This window comes from Cupressus sempervirens, chromosome 7 (genome assembly GCF_028749045.1).
Source record: "Cupressus sempervirens isolate cs-2001-9-10 chromosome 7, ASM2874904v1, whole genome shotgun sequence".
Taxonomy (NCBI): domain Eukaryota; kingdom Viridiplantae; phylum Streptophyta; class Pinopsida; order Cupressales; family Cupressaceae; genus Cupressus; species Cupressus sempervirens.
The window spans coordinates 33,750,042-33,768,727 of NC_143124.1; the positions used below are offsets into that span (position 1 = coordinate 33,750,042).

At 30.8% G+C, this 18,686-nt stretch overlaps 1 protein-coding gene across 1 annotated transcript; it reads right to left on the bottom strand.

Annotated features, from left to right (window-relative positions):
- Positions 1-1,840: 1,840 nt before the first annotated feature.
- LOC149545290 (disease resistance protein L6-like) lies at positions 1,841-7,406 on the bottom strand. The gene is made up of 5 exons (XM_089790621.1): positions 6,802-7,406; positions 5,515-6,658; positions 5,172-5,435; positions 2,535-5,078; positions 1,841-2,341 (listed from the first exon to the last, which is right to left on the bottom strand). Exons 1-5 carry the CDS (start codon positions 7,356-7,358, stop codon positions 1,904-1,906), a joined length of 4,947 nt encoding a protein of 1,648 aa, XP_089646747.1. The 5' UTR covers positions 7,359-7,406; the 3' UTR covers positions 1,841-1,903.
- Between the last annotated feature and the right edge of the window lie 11,280 nt (positions 7,407-18,686).

Below are 18,686 nucleotides of genomic sequence, written 5' to 3' on the forward strand. Positions count from 1 at the left end.
GAATGTAATGTTCAAAAGACAAAACATAGTTTTTTTTTTAGATTTCATATTAAATCATGCACAAATAAATTGAATAATAATCACATATGTTTTGATTCTATTAATTTTGTAAAATGACTATTATTGACAAGATGAATAAGTATAAAGAATGTTAAATAAACAAATGAAATAGTATTAAAAATTAAATAAATAATTATTATACATTAATGTTTACTTGGATTAGAATATAGAAAATAAAAGAAAACTATATAGGAAAAAGATTAAAGGATGATCAACCATAAGATCTTAAATAAAATTCAAAAAGAATCAATAACAATAATATCATCCGCTCATTTATCTAAAATAAAATGAAGATATTTTTTTTTATAAATATTTTCAAGTTTTTGAATTTTGAATTATGAATTTTGGATATATAAGTAGGTTCTTCAATAGCTATATGGAATAACTATGTAAGTAGGTTATTCAGTGGAAGAGTTTTTATATATTTATATTATTATTTTTATTTCAAAATCTTATTATATTGGGAGGTTTCTTCTATATTTAAGACTTTTAAAGATTTTGATATTTAATTAATTTTATTAGCAAAATCTATGTGAATATTGAATGATTTATAAGTTGTTTTCACCACACTTCATTTACAATTAAAAGAGATAATATAATACATATAAAGATTTATTTTACCAAAGAAAAAATAGATTTAATTTATTTTTAAACCAAATTATTTTCAATATATAAATTTACTAGTGAATATGAAAAACTAAATTAAAGTATATAATATCGTAGAATATGATAGACCCAAGGAACCATATACATAATGTTTGACACTGAAAAGTAATAATATAAAAATGTGTGTCAAGAAATAAATTTAATTTGGAGTAGGTAATTAAATACATGATGGAATATAAAAAAATTTACTTTAATAATAATATTGACAAACAAACAAGATTAACTAATGTTTTCAAATCTTGCCAAAATAGTTATTAATAGTATAAATTGGATGAAAACTATAGTCTCCTGCTTAAAGGTGGGGACTAAATAGAGATGGAGATGGCGAGATTCAAAAAAGCACACATTTAAACACTTGTCATCCTTTTTTTAATGCATTTCATGTCCAATTAAATGCATATATAATAACTTTAATTGTAAAATTGAATGAAATCAATGGCAAGATTCAAACAAGCACACATTTAAACAGTTGTCATCCTTTTTTTAATGCATTTCATGTCCAATTAAATGCATATATAATAACTTTAATTGTAAAATTGAATGAAATGATTACTTTCTTCTTTGAGAGGTATTAAAAATATACTGATCCGATCGAAGTCTAGATTAATTATTGTTATTTGTTGTAATTAATTATTTATGTGTTAAGCAAATTAAAACCCAAGACCTCCCACATGAGAAGCTCACAAATTACTATTGTGTTGTAGGCTCTTGGCTAAACAACAAATAGATTTACTAAGCTATCATGCTGCAGATTCCATTTATTTCATTCATGAGAAGACATCTGCAATTATTCCAATGGACCAAGACCTTTAATCTGCTTCAGTGGATACAAACCTTCTATTATAAATCTTTCATTTTATGCAGACCGCATGCGGGGAGCAAAGTTAATGCACTCAAAATTGTACAAGCCAACTCTTGCAATCGTTGCATTTCTTTCTAAAGCAATTGGTTAAATAGTTGTCTAACATTTCAAGTAATATTATATCCCCTACCTACAACCGACAGCATATACACCAAACTTTTTTAAAATATAAATTAAAATTTATGATTAAAGTCCATATTAACACCATAATTTAATTTTAAATTATAGTTTTCATTAATTAAATAAAATTAATTTATTCCAATAAACTATAATAGATATAAATAGCATCTCTGAAAGACAACTGCCTTCTTACACTCATAAATGGTATAATTTATCGGCAATTATACGTAGCATACTTTGAAATTCTTCATCTTTTTTCAATTTTATCCTCAACGTCTTCTTCAGGATTCCTCTATCTCTCAAAAAATCTTCCATTTTGACAAATTCACTACATTTCCAATAATTACATGGGTAGACCCATGTAATTATCCATTCTCCTTTGCGGACCTCAGAATACTTACCATGGTATAATAAAAGTGATGTATTTATATCAAACACATCAGCAAAGCTCTCAACTACAACCACAAAGCATACAATAATTGCTGCTACGCTCAAATCTGACCACTCGTGACTACCAATTTCCATCACCGTTTCCACGCTAATATTATTCTCTGAAAACAGAGATTCCTTCAAACTTGACTCCGCTCCGTCGACTGCTCTTCCAGACATATACATTCCATGCAATGGCAGTGTCTGCAATAAAAGACAAAATCTCTCTAGGGTAAACTCTTTCTATGTAATACCACCTAAAACATGAATGATATTGACTATCAATTCGATGACAAATCTCACAACAAAGCTGAAGATGACTAAGGAAATAAAAGGACACTTGCACCAAAATGATATTTGGAAGTAACTCTTTGAAAAGAGTAATTGAAATTATTACCTTTAATTTATGAATGCAATTCTGTATTAATGCTTTGCTGCAATAACTGAGATGTATCCGTCTTAATACGCGCAACTCTTCAACACGTGTTACGTTCTCCACTTTCTCACTCTCATAAATCTCAATCCCCTCTATGCAGCTCTGCATGGGAAACATCGGCAATTCCTCGAGCACAGGACAGTCACTAATAATCAACTCCTCCAAAATCTCCATAAAATCACCAGTTGTTGATACTCTTTGCAAATCTCGGCAATTGCAAATAGACAGATTGCTGACTTTTGTTGGCATTGTAATGTTCTGTAGCTTCTCACACGCAGAAATCTTAATCTCCCCTGCACAGGTCTGCATGGGAAACATCGGCAACTCCTCGAGCATAGGACAGTTTCTAATAGTCCATTCTCCCGAAATCTCCATAAGATCACCAGTTGTTGATACTCTTTGCAAATCTCTGCAATTGCAAATAGACAGATTTCTGACTTTTGTTGGCATTGTAATGTTCTGTAGCTTCTCACACGCATAAATATAAATCTCCTCTGTACAGCTCTGCATGGGAAACATGGGCAACTCCTCGAGCACAGGACAGTCACCAATGGTCAATTCTCCCAAAATCTCCATAAGACCACCAGTTTTTGATACTCGTTGCAAATCTCTGCAATTGCAAATAGTCAGATTGCTGACTTTTGTTGGCATTGTAATGTTCTGTAGCTTCTCACACGCATAAATATAAATCTCCTCTGTACAGCTCTGCATGGGAAACATTGGCAACTCCTCGAGCACGGGACAGTAAAAAATGGTCAACTTCTTTGAGATCTCACCAGTTTTTGATACTCTTTGCAAATCTCTGCAATTGCAAATAGTCAGATTGCTGACTTTTGTTGGTATTGTAATGTTCTGTAGCTTCTCACACGCATAAATCTTAATCTCCTCTGTACAGCTCTGCATGGGAAACATTGGCAACTCCTCGAGCACGGGACAGTCAAAAATGGTCAACTTCTTTGAGATCTCCATTAAATCACCAGTTGCTGATATTCTTTGCAAATCTCCGCAATAGCATATAGACAGACTGGTGAGGGTTGTTGGCAGTGTAATACTTTTTACCTTTGTACAATAACTGATATCAATCACCTCCAAGAAGGACATACTGGAAAGACATTCCAGCTCCTCAAGCTCAGGGCACCGGTTAATGGACAGATTTTTAAGCTCAAAATTACCTGACACACTTCTCAGGTTTTGACACTGATCCAGTATAAGACAATTAAACTTCCCACATCCGTCAATTCTAACCCTCTCCAAGTAATCTGCATTTTCAAAAACTGGCAAGTCCTCAAGCTTCGGACAACCTTGAATTCTTAGTTCTGTAAGTTCTTCACAACCAAACATTACTGTTTCCAAATTTTGACAGCTATTCAACTCAAGATAATTCACCTTTACATTTCTATCAAATCTTATTCTCTCCAGAAATTGCATACCTACGATACGCAACTCCTTAATCTCAATTACTTGCAAACAGAAGTCAATCTCAATTACCTCCAAACAACCCATTCTGGGAAGACTTGGCAGCTCCTCAAACCAACTAATATTAATTCCTCTAAGCTCTGTAAGATAACCGCTACCTGCCACCCTTTGCAATTCTTTGCAACCTTCAACAGAGAGACTAATGAGTGTTGTAGATAAACTTACGTTTTGCAACTTCCAACAACGCTTGATATCTATGTCCTTCAACTTCTCACAACCCTCTAGATGTATGCTCTGCAGCTTCCCACAGCTTTGGATGCAAACATACTCAAGGCAGGTTAGACTGCCAAAAAATGCTAGCTCTTGAAGCTCCAGACATTCAATAATGTCTAATTTTAAAAGCTTCCTAAGATTGGATGCACCTGACAAATTCTTTAACTTTTCACAATTTTCAATTGCTAATATTTCTAAAGAGGTTAGATTGGCCAGATCTAACTCTTTAAGCTCAGGGCATTCACTAATTTTACACTCTGAAAGATTTCTAAAATGGGATGTTTCGGGCAGTCTTTTCAGTCTCCCACATGTTCTAATTTCAAGACATTTCAGTGTCTCTGCCCTCAATAGATTCATTTCTGTCAGATATGCCATGTCATGCGTTTTGAGAGACAAAAGGCTTGGACAATAATTCCCGCAAATCAAAATCTTTGTTACAGATACTTGGTGGTTAATATCCAGACTTTCAAGGTTGCTCAGGGGGCACTCAAGAGCTGTAGACTCTCTGACGTTACACAAACTGAGTTCGTCACTGCCCTTGACGAAGTTCTCGATGACCAAACTATTAAAATGGGAAGATTTAGAAGTAGTCTGGTGTCCCCTGTTACTACAGTCCAGTTCTCCTCGTAATGTTGAAGACGCCAAAATCAGATTCCTAGGATAAACTTTAAGGGATTCTAATAAAGACCAGCCTTCAATTGGAAAATCCCTAGCATGTAACACCACCCGCTCAAGATTATTTGATATTCCTGAGAAATCTGGGAACTCCTCCAAATTGGTTGTACGTATGTGCAACTCTTTCAACTGGGAGGGCACCTGCAATTCAGATTACATTTCTTAATCCTCAGAAATAGCACCAGAATGTAAGGTGTTTAATAAGGTAATTTTTGTTACAGAAAAACTACGTACCTGAGCATTGCTCTCCCACAGTCTTTTGAACCATCCATATTTAATTCTTAAACATTGTAAATTTTGAAGAGGAATCCATGGAGGAATGCTTGAGAGTTCCGTGTAGTACAAATGAAGCTGAAGCCATAGCAAAGAAGATGTCTCGGCGCATTCCTCTGATTGGCCAATGAAGTATGTGATTTGTGCACCCATTGATGTGTCGTAAAAGGAATGGAAACACCTCCCTTTTGTTTGGGCGAGGATAGTTTCAAACCCTTTCGTTTCCTGTATTCCACAGAAAATGTTCAGACATGTGCCCAACTAAGAAAATATACGACAGGGGCTGAGCATGGAATAAACATACCAAATATTTGCAATAGTTGGGAGACCAGTGGCGAGGAGGAGAATTGAGCTCTTCAGACATTTCTCTTCCCAAGTCCCGCAGGTGGTCATGCATCTTCAATACTACAGGCTCGTCCTCCCACGGCAGTCCATCCGTCCCCTGTTCTTCTTCAACAAGACACCGATCTTTGAGTGTTTCCAGTGCATAACGAGCACCCCATCCTGATCCCTCCCACACTCTTATGGCTGTATTCTTGCTTTTGCCTATGAAAAAGCACGCTATATCCATGAAGATCTGCTTTTCCACTCTGTCTAGTGCATCAAAACTTATCTTAAGTATACCTTTGATGTCCGGATGAAGAGATTCATGGACTTTACATAGTTGCAACTCCCAATAATAGAGAGGCCTACCATTGACATGCCGGCCGAGAACTTGGAGAGAGAGGGGTAATCCTCTACATACATCTACGAAGGCATCAACAAGATTCTCATATCCGCTGGCTGGATTGGGCTGACCAAAAGAATGCCTACAAAAGAGTTCTTTGCCGTCGTCTCTATTCAATCCTTTTAAATTATACCGATTGGTGATTCCTGCACTTGTAAGCACACCCACATCACGAGTTGTAACAATGACCAAACTATTATGAGCAATTTTGGCCATATCCATGAGACACAGGGTATCTAACTGCTTCACATGATCAATATCATCCACAACAATTAGAAAGCTCAAAAATCTGCTCCTTTCTAGGCGATTCCTAACATAGTTGATCCCTTCCTCCCTACTACGAAATTCAGTTGGGCTTCCAGGGAAAAGCTCTTTGATAAGTTCAGCTTGTAAGGAAGGTAACCCAAATCTGGAGGACTTCTCTCGCACATCAAACAAAAAGCATTTTGTCACGTAGTTCGAACGCTTTCGGTTGAATAGCTCCTTTGCAAGGGTTGTCTTTCCCACCCCACCCATACCAAAGATCCCAACGATCTTGGTATGATCATTCCCTTGTATATTTAGACCACACTTGTTTTCAAAGTCATGAACAAGCTTTTCAAGACATTGGCTTTCAAAATCTTTTACAAGTTTGTGAAGAGCCACTGGATGTTGAGCAACAAATAGAGGTTTTGTCCTTTCTACTTCCTTTTCCACATCTAGCACTAAATTATTAAAGGCCCTGAAAACATTCCAAGATAAACTGGAATTTAAGGGGAAACGCATTTTTTGTAGGCTAAATCAACCAATTTTGAAGAAAAATGATAGATTAATAGTTTCCTACAGTGTAGCTACAAAACAAATCGAAAAAATACATAATCTTACTCTGAATCGCGGAATAAATCTGCGCTGTTGATTTCCAAGCCGGTGATTAATGAAGCAGACTGAAGAGCTTTTTCCCAGGTCTCAAGCTTCGGCAAATACCTGCCTTTCACTTTATACTTTATGAATGCATCGGCATAGGCCCCGCTCTGTATGTAGCGAAGCTCTGAAGGCTTCACTCCATAAAATATAGGAAAAATCTTGGCTCCACTTTGTAGCATGAGATCTAGCTCAGCCAGACACCAAGCTGACTCCGCATATCTTTGTGAAAATATTGCGATATGAGCAGATGCAGATCGGATGGCGGTCTCAATTGTAGAGGGAAAATATTCTCCAACTTCCGTCTCTTCTTTATCAAGAAACGCCCCTAGACCCAGCTCTTGAAGAGAATTGTAAAGAGGAACAGCTAGGGTTTCTTTGGCATCTGGTCCCCTGTGGTTGATGAATACATCAAATAATCTTGAAGATTCAGAGATCTTCCTCCTTTTGCTGTCAGGTTCTATCCCAGAGAAAGCAAGACGTTCTACACTGTGTTGGTGAGATGAAGAAGAAGATGCCATTTCTGTAATACAGGGTTAGGGCTGATTTGTTTGCAGAGAGGGCAACTTGAAATGCAGTTTATTATGAGAGGGCACATGTAAATAGGTGTTTAGCGTATCTAACCTTCCTGGAAAGGGTGGAGAAAAGGGGGATAGTCGCACAAAACAAGGCGTAGAGTCAACAAGGAAAATGCTTCGAAAGACGGGGAAAGTCGGAAATGAAGTTGATTATAGATGGCATAAATAGAAAATGTTAAGACGAATTCGGAAGGTGAGATGGTTGATGTATCTACCTTCCTGGAAAGGATGGAGGAAAGAAGAAAGAAGATGTTCCATCTTGACTCTTCCTGCAATATGGTGTAAAGAGAAGCGACCCAGCAAATTTTATGCCCATGCCTTTATGTCAAATCAATTACCAACACCCAAACCACCTGATTCACATGGAAGCCGCTGCAGTCAAAAGTCAAACCACCCGATTCATTTAAAACTAAAATTTATTTAAATACTAAAAACAAAAAGTATTAATTAATAAGTATAAATTATAAATTAATCTTTTCAATTTAATTATTTAGATTGTGGGTAAAAAAATTACAATAGTAATTTAACATAAATTAATTATTATTTAATATTAAAAATTTATAATATCTTTTTAAAAATAAAAATTGAATTTATATTTAAATTATAACATTGATAGATTGTGGAATTCTGATAGTTCTAATATACTCAACAGGTAAGAAATGAAAATGTTTATCATTATACATATCATGTTACTTATCTATTTTTCTTACCATTCACAAATTAAAATAGATAATTTAAAATATAATATAATATAATTATTTTAAAAGTCCTTTATTTTACTATATATATTAAATATAGATTATTATAAAATAATTTTTTATTAAAATTTTTATAAATAATAATTTAAAATTTATTATAATAGCTATTATCTATGGCAATTATTTTCTTATATAAAAAATATTTACATAAAACATATTGATAAATCATTTGAAGATGGAAAATAATAATTTAATTTTAAATAATGATCTACACTAAGAATTTACTAACTATATAATTGTACATAGTTGAAATATTTAATTGAAATAGTTAATTGATAATTAATATAAGTAATGCATTACAATGTTGGTTGGCCAAAAAAATCATAAATTATTTTAAAAATTTAATTAAAATAGAAAAATAACATAATAAGGATATGATATTATAATTTATATTTATTAAATATGTATATTCAAATTCTGTTTTTTTAAAAGATATTATAATTTTATTTTTGTGAGTAATTGTATCATAATATATCATCATTTTATTTCAATATACATCTAGAGATATTTAAAATTAATATAATTATTGTAGTAATATATATTTTAATATATAAATATATATCATTATACAACTAAATTTTTTTATTAAACTTTCTATTATTTAATTGAATATATATTGATAAGTAGGAGATAATTGAATAATATTATATTGAATATATATTTTTAAAGTTGAATAATATTAACAATTCTACTTTAAGAAAAACTTTAAAATAAGATAAAAGTGACGATCCTTGTTTAAGAAAAACTTTAAAATCTAAGCAAATGTTTTTAAGAATATCATATACTTATAATATAAGCAATATTATAGTTTTAAAAGTTAAATACTTATAATATTTATCATATACTTATTATATTTTAAAATCTAAGCAACATTTTCTTAGATTTTAAATACTTATAATATTAATCATATCCTTATAATATTTTAAAATTAAATAATAATTAATTTACATTGAATTACTATTGTGATTTTTTTACCCACAATCTAAATAGTTAAATTGAAAAGATTAATTTATAATTTATACTTATTAATTAATACTTTTTGTTTGAATATTTGAAATAAAATATTTAAAAATATTTAAAACTAAAATTTATTTAAATACTAAAAATAAAACTAAGTGACTCCTACTTGAAAGAATTTTTAGAAGTTTCCCAACTAGATAACAAAAATGGTTTGCAAATTGTTTTGCATAAGAGTTTAAAGCTTAGTATTTAATTTTTTCCTGTCAACTTACTGACTTTTGACTTCAGCGGCTTCCATGCGAATCAGGTGGTTTTGGTGATTTGACATAAAGGCATGGGCATAAAATTTGTTGGGTGCAAATTTTTGGCTATTTAGCTAGTGCCTTTTAAGGGCCCCTTTGGTTACTGGATTTAGAATGGAATTAGAATTTCTTAAAAAAAATTAATTTACTATTTGGGTCAGCACAATCAGAATTAGAATTAGACTAAATGAGAATCTGGTATGCCCATTTAACTCTTAAAACTTGGATTTGGTCTTCCATCTAAATAGGTGGAATTGGTGGTATTCTCATTTTAATTGCACTTTTATCCAAAACGAGCATTGCAAAATGATTAAAATGTATTTTTTTTAAAGTCCAGATGACCTATGTTGTTTCCTACTCGATTCTTGGATCTTAATCTTCGTAGCAAACTTTGCTTTCTCAGATTCTTTGCCTGCCTCTGGTTACTCTGCACCGGTATCTATTGGTCTCTTGTTTAGGCTCTTTTTCTCTCATCTGGTCTTTCTGATCAGTTGGGTGACATAAACTATTTATTGGTGGCAGTAGAAAAAGGGGTGTTGATGTCAATTGGCTCCATGTTGAATCTGAATCTACTTTCCTAAAGCTTGCCCACCCCTACTATTCTCTCTTCCGAACATTTATTTTGGTTGCCCAACTTACTATCCTTTGGGATTTGTGGTCTTTCATTATCTAGCATTATGCTTTTTAGCTTTTGTTTGAGCTTGAGAAGGATTTTATTTTGTTGGTTTGTCATTAGGGCTTTTGGGTCTTTCATTTCAAGTTTGACAATGAATTTATTTTGCTATAGATAAACTATCTGTTGGCGACAGTAGAAAAGGGGGCATTAATGGTAGTTGGCTCCACGTCGAATCTCAATTTGTTTCCTGAAGCTTGCTTGTATATGCTCTATTATTTGCTCCTACTATTCTCTCTTTTGAACATTTGTTTTGGTTGAGCTACTTCCTTCATCTTTTGTTTAAGCTTGAGAAGGATTTTATTTTGTTGGTCTGTCATTAGGGCTTTTGGGTCTTTCATTTCAAGTTTGAAAATGATTTTATTTTGCTATAGATAGAACATGGGGGAAATAGTAAAGGAAGCCAACATCCAGTCATTCCATCTTCAATCCAACAATCTAGTCATTATTTCCAGGTAAGCATCTAATTAGTTTTTCATGGCTTTGCATTAGTAGTTTGAAATATTTGTTAATGTCTGCTAATGATAGTTGTTTTTGATTTGTGGCTATAAATTTTGCCATGATGACTATAGTAGCCAAGTAAATTGTGGATTGTGGAGTAACTTCATGGAGCTTTTCCCTATTTTGAGAGTAGAACTACTTTAACATTCCTGTAGTCTGATTTATTTTTTCCTTTTATACCCTTTTGGGAAGATTTTGACCTTTTTCCATTTTATTTGAAAATGACATAGTTTGCATATGCAGTTTGAGTTAGGCTTCATACTTCTGACCATGATCCTGAGTAAGGTCATTTTATCATAACAAAAGTTCTTCTCAATATCAGCCTCATAATGCTTTCTTAGTGGTCCAAGATCTTATTATCTGGGCAATGCCATCAAATAAATATAGTTGAAATGTATGTCTAGGGTTTATAGAAGCTTAGTACATCAATCTAGTCCAGTCCAGTTGTGCACAAAACAACATATAGGTAAATGCATAAAATGTATGCCTAGACATAAAGATATATATTTCACATGTGCGTAGCTATGAGAAGATGAAAAAGGCATAAGAAGGATAATCATATCATTCCAACTCATTCGCTCCTTGGCCACTATATGGGTGGATTAGGTTAGGTTAGCATTCACTCAATGGGTTTTTTGAGATGTGAATGGTGTTTCTGTAGGCATACATGTGATGGGAATGGTGGTTCAGAAAGAATCAGAGGAGGTGTTATGTCCAACAAAGGAGAATTCGTATAAGTGCTAGGAACTAAGGATGCAGCCTTCCTGCATTAACATGTCTTTCTAGATTTTTATAGAAACAATTTGTGTACAGTGTATAAATGTTCTTTTTGTTGCTTTTTTTTCTTCTGTGAAACTATAGGAGCTTGGAAACAAATATGGTCAATTTTCTTCTTTCACACATAATGATTTACTTTGTACCACTTCAACCTACATGAAAAATTTGGCGAGGGCCATGAAGAAAATTAAATCCTTTCTATATGTGTTTGTGAAAACTATGTCAAGTCAAATATAAATTCAACAGTATTCTATTTTTTTGTTATATCACTCATTTTTTGTGTTTCATTCTAATTTCATAACAAATTTGTTAAAGAATAGAAAATACAAAAATTGGCTATGGAATGAACATGCACCTCATTGATTCTTTACATTTAATTATGGTTTCACAGAAAATTTGTAAATTCGATTTCATTTACATTTCCCATCCTATCACCAAGATGAGGAAAACATATACTTGAGCATATTTGTTTGTATTTGTGAATTATGTGAAGAGGTTGGTTTTTAAAATTTAATATCTTCTACATGATAGGGTTGTTTGTAAATGGTATGATTAGTGATGTTTCTTCAGTGACTACATAGGTTATTAATTGTATTTTAGTAATTTCATAGATCTAATGAAATGTGTCTCCACATTATGTTTAGGTTGTTGATGGATCTACCAAAAAACAAAAACATTCTAGGACAAAAAAATTCTAGGACATGTTGCTAGGAAGAGAAGAGTCATTTGTGCTCTTGTAGTTGGTTTTGGTTGCCTTTACTACATTTATAACAACATCTACACAAGAAGGTAGAAGAGCAATACGTAATCGAAAAAGAGGTGAGATTCCCTTTTATAAATGTATTATCTATTTGAATGACACTGATCGTCATGATCAAATTTGAATGAGCAGAGGAGCCTTCTTTCATCTAGCAACTATTCTTAGGGAAAAAGGAAGCATCACAAATATGGTGCACTTAATGTTGGAAGAACAACTTGTGATGTTCCTCCATACCCTTGGAAATAATTTGAGGAATCGTAAGATTGGCCATAGATTTGGTCACTTAGGAGAGACATTCAGTCAATACTTCCATAAGGTTTTGATAGCAATCTTGACACTCCATAGCGATTATCTTTTGCCACCTAGTCTAACCAGAAATTAGTGGGAAGGATCATTTTGATCCATACTTCAAGGTAGAGATCCTATCAGTACATTTTTATTTTCTTCATTATTAATGCTATTATTGCATGTTTGTTTGATTATAAATTTTCCTATTGTACGATTGTATGGGAGAAATTGATGGAACTCGTATTCCATTCATTGTTGATGTTGACACTCAAGCTCCATATCACGATAGAAAAGGTAACTTGTCACAAAATATTTTGGGTGTGTCTTCATTTGACTATAGATTTCAATACATCCTTGTTGGATGGCAAGGGTTTGCTGCAGATAGTTGTGTCCTAGCATTGGCTCTTTCTAGATTTGATCCATTGGTGGTTCCCCCAAGTATGTCAAATATGTTTATATAGTGATGCACATAACAATTATTACAAACTTATAGTAGTATACTTTTATTGAATGTAGGAAAATCTTATTTGGTTGATGTTGGATATCCCAATGTACCTAGATTCCTTGCACCTTATTGTTACACCCATTACCACATAAAAGAGTGCTCAAGAGCAGATCCAATAAAAACTACTGAAGATTTGTTTAACCATCGCCACTCCTTGCATAAGAATGCAATTAAACACACATTTGGCATTTTGAAGCAACGCTTTCCTATCCTAAGGCAAGCAACGCCATATCAAATCATGATCCAAATGAAGATTGTTTTGGCATGTTGTATATTAAACAACTTCATTACCGTAGAAGATAGTATTCCTTCTGAAATAGACATTGATGAGGAAGATGATCATGAGGGGATACATGTACCAATACTTGAGACATATGGGATGAATCAACATGATAGAGAGGATTGGGGGAAGTTTAGAGATGACATAGCAAAAAGGATGTGGGATGATTACAAATCTCAATCTTAGTTGTGAAAGCAAACTATTTAGTATTTGCATATTGAAAGACATTATTGTATTCCAATTTATAATATTCAACTATTATGCAACAAACTACAATTTCACGTTTCATTGTTTGTTGTGCTTTATATTTGTTTGAGATTGTAAATGTGGTAATCTTAAAGGTCATGCTTTAGTAAGGAAGCAACACATTTCAATATTTTTGTATTATTTTGCTTCTTGATGTGCTTGTTGGTGATTATGGTTGTAATAGATTAATTGGTTATTCACACACTTTTATATAATTAATTTTTTGTATGTTGTATGATGTTAGACTTTTGTAACTAGCTTGTGATTTTTGTTACATATACTTTTTGCTACTCAAACTCTTACTCAAGAAACAAATATTCAAACTCTGGCATGAAACATGAATACAACTGAAAATTTATTTATTTTTTCTGAAAATTTTATGCATATGCAATAATGCTAAGTTCATATTGACATGCTGTTGATGTCATGGCATTTATTTATATGAAATGTGTCTTCACTATAGTTGTACCATATGTCATTTCCTATACTTTGTCCAGAATAATACTACCTTTCTAGTTTGGTCAAATTTTCATATCATCAAAGATGATTGTTGGCTAGGTTAAGTACTACCGTAGTTGTAGAATATACTAAACATGATCTTACTAAGCTTGACTTTTTGTAGTACTACTTGAGTTTTTACTGTATTTTTGAAGGCTCGTGTTATCTTATTCTTACATACATCCACATAACTCATTTGCTCCATTTCTCAACCTAAACATATCATTGGCACTATTGAAAAGCATTTTAGGCTATCTTCACCTATCTTAGATGTCTAGCCTCTTGGATCTTTAAAGATACTCATGCATATTGGAAGCTATTTCTAATAATGGTTTTGTATTTTGGACACTACTCCAACTTTCAAATTCAAAACTATAATTAATATCTCCCACATTATATGAGCTTACCCTCCCTCCCTCCATAACACATCTTCCACACTCCAATTACACCTTCAACTAGGAAGCACAAATACTACAAAACTATTACATACATCAAGAATCTATGATAAATTATTGGTAAGAAAAATGTGTGGCTTATCTCCATGAAAGTTATGCAATGGATTGGATAAGAAGAATACAAATTAGAACACTCATGTCAATTGAACATAATCCACCAACAGGATTCCCTCCTCATCAATCACCAAATCTGCAAAATACTTCATTAGAAAAAGGAAAAAGCAATGGAAAAGCCCAAGAGTGTTGCCTATACATCCTCACAATAGGACCATACAAGCTTTTTCTCATCAAGTCGCTAATATCCCTTGATACTTCTGACAGTTTTATATACCAAGTGGATTGATTTGGCTTTGTCGATGTTTACTTCATATTGTATGATACATCATCTCCTAGGGCTTTCGTAGGGTTTCCTAGTATGTTGGCATAATCCAAAAGATGGTTAAAAAAATGGACGGCTTCACATATTGTTTTTTTTTTCTATCTCTCCCCTTTTTTGTTGGTGTAACTTGATAATGAGTGTCTTCTAATTGTTTAACAGTTCTTTTGTTGGAAAAATCAATCCAAAAGTTCACTTTGCATTTTTGTCTTTTTATGTGTCCTTTATATATTTAAAAATCCCTTCTTGAAAAAATTAATCCAAAAATTTGTTGTCAAAAGTTTACTAATCCAATAAAATGAATCTTGCTCATTCATCAATTTGATTCCCACTTACTATCTCCACCGTTGCAAACTTCTAACAGGGTTTGCTAGACGAGCTTTGTGAGCATTTGTGCTTTGAATGAGAAACATTTTTTAAAATCATCTATCGACCACTTAAAACAATTTATTTTATTTTATTAAATCTTTTGTTTGTAAATTTAGTATTTTAATAATATTTTAACTTTTTGTTTAATATATATATTTATATATTGATGTAAATATAATATAAATATTATTTACTATAAATATTATAATATATTAATCATTTTTTATTTTTTATTTATTTTGAATTCTTATTATTTAAATTTTATTTTATAAATAAAAGAATCAATTATTTATAATTTATATATAGAAATTATTCATATAAATATTATATTATTTTATTGAACTTATATAATTAGTCATTAGGCTTTTAATGTGGGATTGTCCTTGTATTTTTTGTTTGAAAACTTTGTCTTTTGCTGTGAATGTACTTTAAAATCCACTAAACAACCTTTAGAAACCAATAAAATGATTTTGAGTGGTTGCAAAATTTGTTAAGGTTAAGAAAATGATATCCAACATTATATTTTTAATTTTATTTGAAAAAAACTCTTCTTATCTATATGATTTAATGAGTGAAATAATTATTACTAATTATATTTTTATTCAATCAATTTGAAAATTAAAATAAATAATAACATTGTATAAAATAATACTAAATGGATAAAATTAATTGTATAAAACCTAAAAATTATATTTTTTAGGTAAAAAATGATATGTATATTTTTTTGATAAATTATAGTATAACAAGTTTATTTCTTCTTTAATTTAATTGTTCTTTAAGTAATAAAAGAAAAAATAAATAATTTTTTATTAATAAAAATAATTATTCCAAAGTTTCCTTTTTGTATTAACTAAAAACAACAATATTCTTCAGTGAATAAAACAAAATATAAATATAAATGCAATGATAACATTTAAAGAAAATAATTTTAATAATATGTTCAACCCTTTAAATTTTAAATTTAAGATTACTTTTTAGATTAAGAATTAAATAAATACTTTGTCTAATTTTTTTTCTTATTAAAAAAAAAATTCATCTATATAATTAATTTAAGCAAATTTAACACACCTTGTTAAGGTTATTTTTTATTTATCAAAAAAAAAGAAGATATTTTTTCAATATTTGTATTACCATAAAAAATAAATACCATGTATTTAATTAATTAAAAAAACCTCCATACAAATTTCATTTAGAAAAGGTATGTTGTTTTTAACTTGATATTTTTATTAATCATTTTGAAAATTAAAATAAACAGTAATATTGCATAAGATAATAACAAAAGAGATAAACTTAATCATATAAAACTTAAAACTTATGTTTTGTAGAGTAAAAAAGATATCTATTAATCAAATAAAGTATTAAAATTATCAAAAAAATCTATTTATAATTAAATAATATTCTTGAATGAATAAAATAGAAAAAATATAAATGTAATGGTAATATCTTCACATTTTAAAAAAATTATAATAACATTTGAAAACTTTATCTCCTAAATTTAATAATACTTTTTATATGAACAATTAAATAAATAGTTTGTCAATATTTTATTTTCATTAAAAAAAACTATCATCTATTTAATTAATTTAAACAAATTTAAATTTAAGATTTTTTTATATAAAAAATTAAATAATTATTTGTTCAATATTTTTCCACTATATACAATTTTTTTCTCTATTTGTTAAATAATCAAAATAAAGCATTTTTTTATTATTAAATAAAGATATCTAAATTAAAATAAACAATAATAAAATATCTAAATCCCTAGAATACTAAATAAAATAAACTTGTATGAAGAATTCATTTTTCTATTAATTAAAAATAAAATAAATTTTAGTTTTAGCAATAAAGCTAATTCTTTTTTAAATAATCAATATAAATGATCCATTTTATTAAAAAATTAAAAAAAATAAATAAATAATATAAGACATGTCAATCTCTAAAATAATAAATAAAACAAAAAAATTCATCTATTTTTATTATTTTAAAATTTATTTAAAACTATGCATAAATCTTGTCATCTTTTGAACTTTTGCTTATAAATATAGGGCAATAGTATTTCAAATAACCACAAGTTTGAGAAGGCTCACATATTGAAATGTATTTGATATATTTGTATGAATGAAGTTCAAATTAGATTTTTACTTGTATCTTGGTAGTGGTCTATTCTGTATACTGTTAAGTATCAATCATCCCTTCAATATAGTGATTATTGCTAAAATGGAACAATTGTTGCAAGTACGGATATTCAAGATTTGCGAGTTTGTGTTTCAAGGCCCTTTGAATAGACCTAAGATATTTTGTTAGATAAAACTTGTCATGTGGTAATAATATCTACACATGTTTTAGATTTTAATATTTTTTTGGTTTACTTTGTGGTATGATTTTAGGGTCAAATTAGTCTTTCGAAGAATCTTGCAATTGGAATTCAATTTTAGTAAGTAATTATTACATGGATGGTTAGGTCTTTTAGATGTACTAACATTTACTTTCTTTACTTTTCAAACCTTTTGATCAGAATATAATGACTTTGTATGTAGAATATTTCATTAACATCTCTATGATTGATATCAAAAGTAGACTGTGACAGACACTTAATTTATTTGAACTAACTTTGATCAGAATAATTTTCCTACATCTCCAGGTTTGCAATTATGTGGAGAGATTCAGTAGTTGGTGATCAAAATGTTTTTCATACCTCCTTTGGGATGAAGGGTAGTTATATGTCCAAGATTGAAAAGAAACATGTTGGAAGGGATCACTCAACAATTCTTAAAATATTAAACCATCAAGCGAGCAACTGCAAAACATGAAAGGATTCTCAAGGTTATGCTCTAAATAAATTTTATTTGAACCCAATAGTTTGTCACCTCCAATGATCAAGTTTCCTATGAACAAACTAAAGAGTGTTGAAGCTTTAAAAGGAAAATCACTCTTGCCTCAATACAACCATGATAAATGGCAAGGGAGAAGAGAAGGATTTTTCTTAGAGGCATCCTTCAATTTCACAATGAAGGAGAATGGACTTGATGCTCCCTATAAATTTTAGAAGCAAGATAGTTCATGGTAGTTTCCCTAGAATTTTCACCAGTCAAGCAGGTTGAGATACCTTTTATTTTCTTGTTTCTTGAGTTATTGGGTCCATTTTCCATGAAAAGAATTTGAGGAAGAGTAACCTATTTATTAGTCAACATTTTTTTTCATGCCTTGACTACAAGAGCCAAGAAAACTCTTTGATTGGGACAAATGATGCACATAGTAGGAATTACCTAGATAATAAGTTCAGTTTTACACAATTGGGCATATAGATAGTTAATTTAAAACATGTACAAAATTTCCTATCAAATATTCCCTTGCACCTCCTATGATGTAAGTGCTAGTAATATATCATATTGTTGAAATAATTATTCAATTGTATATTGCCTTTGATGTTACAAAAATTGTCAAGCCTTTACCGAGCAACCAGTGGTAGCCGAGGTCACTCAGGCATTGAAGGCAATTTCCTGTATATGCCGAGTATTCTAAT